The 2,339-nt window shown below is 38.4% G+C and overlaps 1 protein-coding gene across 1 annotated transcript in view; it reads right to left on the bottom strand.

Annotated features, from left to right (window-relative positions):
- LOC311263735 (protein transport protein Sec23B-like) overlaps positions 1-2,339 on the bottom strand; it is an 11,793-nt gene continuing 9,454 nt past the window's right edge. The window contains exons 17-18 of the mRNA XM_084364009.1: positions 2,262-2,335; positions 1-1,007 (exon numbers count right to left, since the gene is read on the bottom strand). Of these exons, the coding sequence (XP_084220135.1) occupies positions 918-1,007; positions 2,262-2,335 (164 nt within the window). The 3' untranslated portion in view covers positions 1-917. The remainder of the gene's footprint in view (positions 1,008-2,261; positions 2,336-2,339) is intronic.

The raw sequence follows: 2,339 nt of genomic DNA, 5'->3' as shown, positions 1-2,339 counted from the left end.
CCAGTTTCCTGCCAACAGGCCTTTATATGGACAGACAGGACCTAAATCAAACAGCTGTCCCTTTCATACAGTCTTACAGTATATTAAAGTTTGATTACAAAGACACTTGGGCAGTCATCAGGTGCAAAATACCAGATAGTGAACGAGACAGGGTGAAGGACTGATCTATAAGAAGTGGAAGTTAAGAATAAAATGTTCGTCATTGAAACCGGAGTCAGTCTCTGTTGATTTGATGCGATCGACTTCCATTCCTCAGAACATTAAGCCTCATTTTTCAGCGGGAATTTTCTTGGAAAACACTCACGGTATAATCCACGTAGGATTTTTATTTTTTTTACATGTGATTAACAAGCCATCAGTGTCGAGACCTTTTAGTCCCCTTGAACATCTCTTATCATTATAATTTATTCATGAGAAAATTCCAGGCATTTCTTTCTTTCTTCAGCTATAGACAAAGCAAACACATAGAAGCGTTCTATTAAACAGCACCTTCAACCAAGTGTGATGCAGTACATACATATTTTAGGACAAACAAAAACAATTAAATTATTAGTCTAATCATTCTGTGTGTCAGAGGTAATATCAAATATAAAAGAGAGATAGAGAATTTGATATTGCTTAAGGACAGTCTGGTTGTGAAGTACCGGAGCCGTTTCTCATAAATAACAAGTTAATGAACATGAGTACAAATGTCACTTGTTTTCTTATTAGGAATGTGCTGTCAACCCTTCGTTTCTGTTCCTTTTCAGCATGGAAATGTCACATGCAACTCCATTAAGGGCACAGTAAAATCAAGCACGCACACACACAGTAGACTCTCTGGGTTTGGCTCCTTTACAAGAACAGGGGAAATGTTAATGGATCCCTAAATGAGAGCGGGAATGTCGGATCACTCCTCTTCTCTTTGTTGTGGATGTTTACGCCGAGCTGGAAACAGCCAGTTTCTTCAAGTGGTCCATGAAGACCTGCAGGCTGACGTCATCGGTGAGGATCGGGGCTCCCGTCTCCTGCAGGTGCACCAGAGGAAAGGTGAGACAAAAACAGTGTGTTAGTGATTTATATGGGCAGATCTTTACATGACATAACTTGAAGCAAACACGTTTACAGCTAAGATTAGTTTATGCAAGACCTTGATCTCTCGATAATCTCATTTTCAGACTGTCAGATGAGTATTCACAGTGTTTGTACACTGCAGGTTACAGCTCTTCCTTGACTTGGGAAATAAAGGATTAATACTATTTTCAGCTTTCAATCTTCCTCACTTAGATCAGAGGTTAGCTAATCCAGGGCCTGTGTTTGCTGACAGTCTGACTTTAAACCTTCTGAGTCATCATCACAAATTGTTTTTTTCACCCAGTATACAGACACGTCTGGCCTTTTAAAGTCTGGGTTTGGACGTATAAAAGAAAATGAAACATCTTTAAATTTAATTTATTGTTTATACGATAAACGATTTAATGACGATGGTCTGCTCAACATATTGAACCTTTACATTTGACAGTATGGAAGCTGAGGAAAGCCATGCTTGCAGTTGTTTTTTAATGCTGTTAGGGAGATCAAATTATTTCATTATCTTGAGTTAACAAAGGTCATTTTCTTTATTTACCCAATGACCTCGAGAAAACAAAGGCAGATTTCTCAGGATAAAATAAGTTATCCAGGAAAAGGACTTTATGATTCATAAGAGTGGACCATGAAGTACAGATGCACCTCTGTGAGGTGGGTTTGGGCGTAACAAAGCAAAACATGGGAACTTTGTATGAACTTTTGACATTAGTTTTAAGGATGGTTTCCCTAGTGATTTCATATGAAGGTACATTATAGCTAATTATCAGAAACGATAGTCAACATACACCTACTCCTACTTGCTGTAGCCTCCTCTTTCGACATGGCTGCTACCCCCTTTAACTCTGGCAAACCAATCTTTGCTGACTGCATCAATACCAGTGTGAAACAATCGTTTGTTTTCTCGTAATAATGTGTGATTATCTTATGTCAAGATATCAAACTTGTTTTCTCGATATATCGAAATTACACATTTGATCTTGAGACAATCACATAAAAAAATGAAATAATTGCAATCATGGCCATTCTTGGCTTTCATAAAACTGTGCTGAAAATCATTTACCTTTAAAATACACTGAACCATAATCTGAAAGAATTTACTGAGTTGCCATTTTTTCCTCAGTTTTTATACCCACAGTCTGTTTCTGCTCTATATATTTTCAGGTCTTAAAACGTAGTAGTTTATAACACTGTACCTGTCCCCAGGCGTAGAGGTTGTTGTGGGTCTGTGACGGGTTGACCTTGGAGAGCAGGAAGCGAGCCTGTGAGCCTCC

Source organism: Pagrus pagrus, assembly GCF_965226575.1.
Source record: "Pagrus pagrus genome assembly, chromosome: 2".
NCBI lineage: Eukaryota > Metazoa > Chordata > Actinopteri > Spariformes > Sparidae > Pagrus > Pagrus pagrus.
Note: the sequence above shows the minus strand (reverse complement) of the source record. Positions and strands in the feature narration are given on the sequence as shown.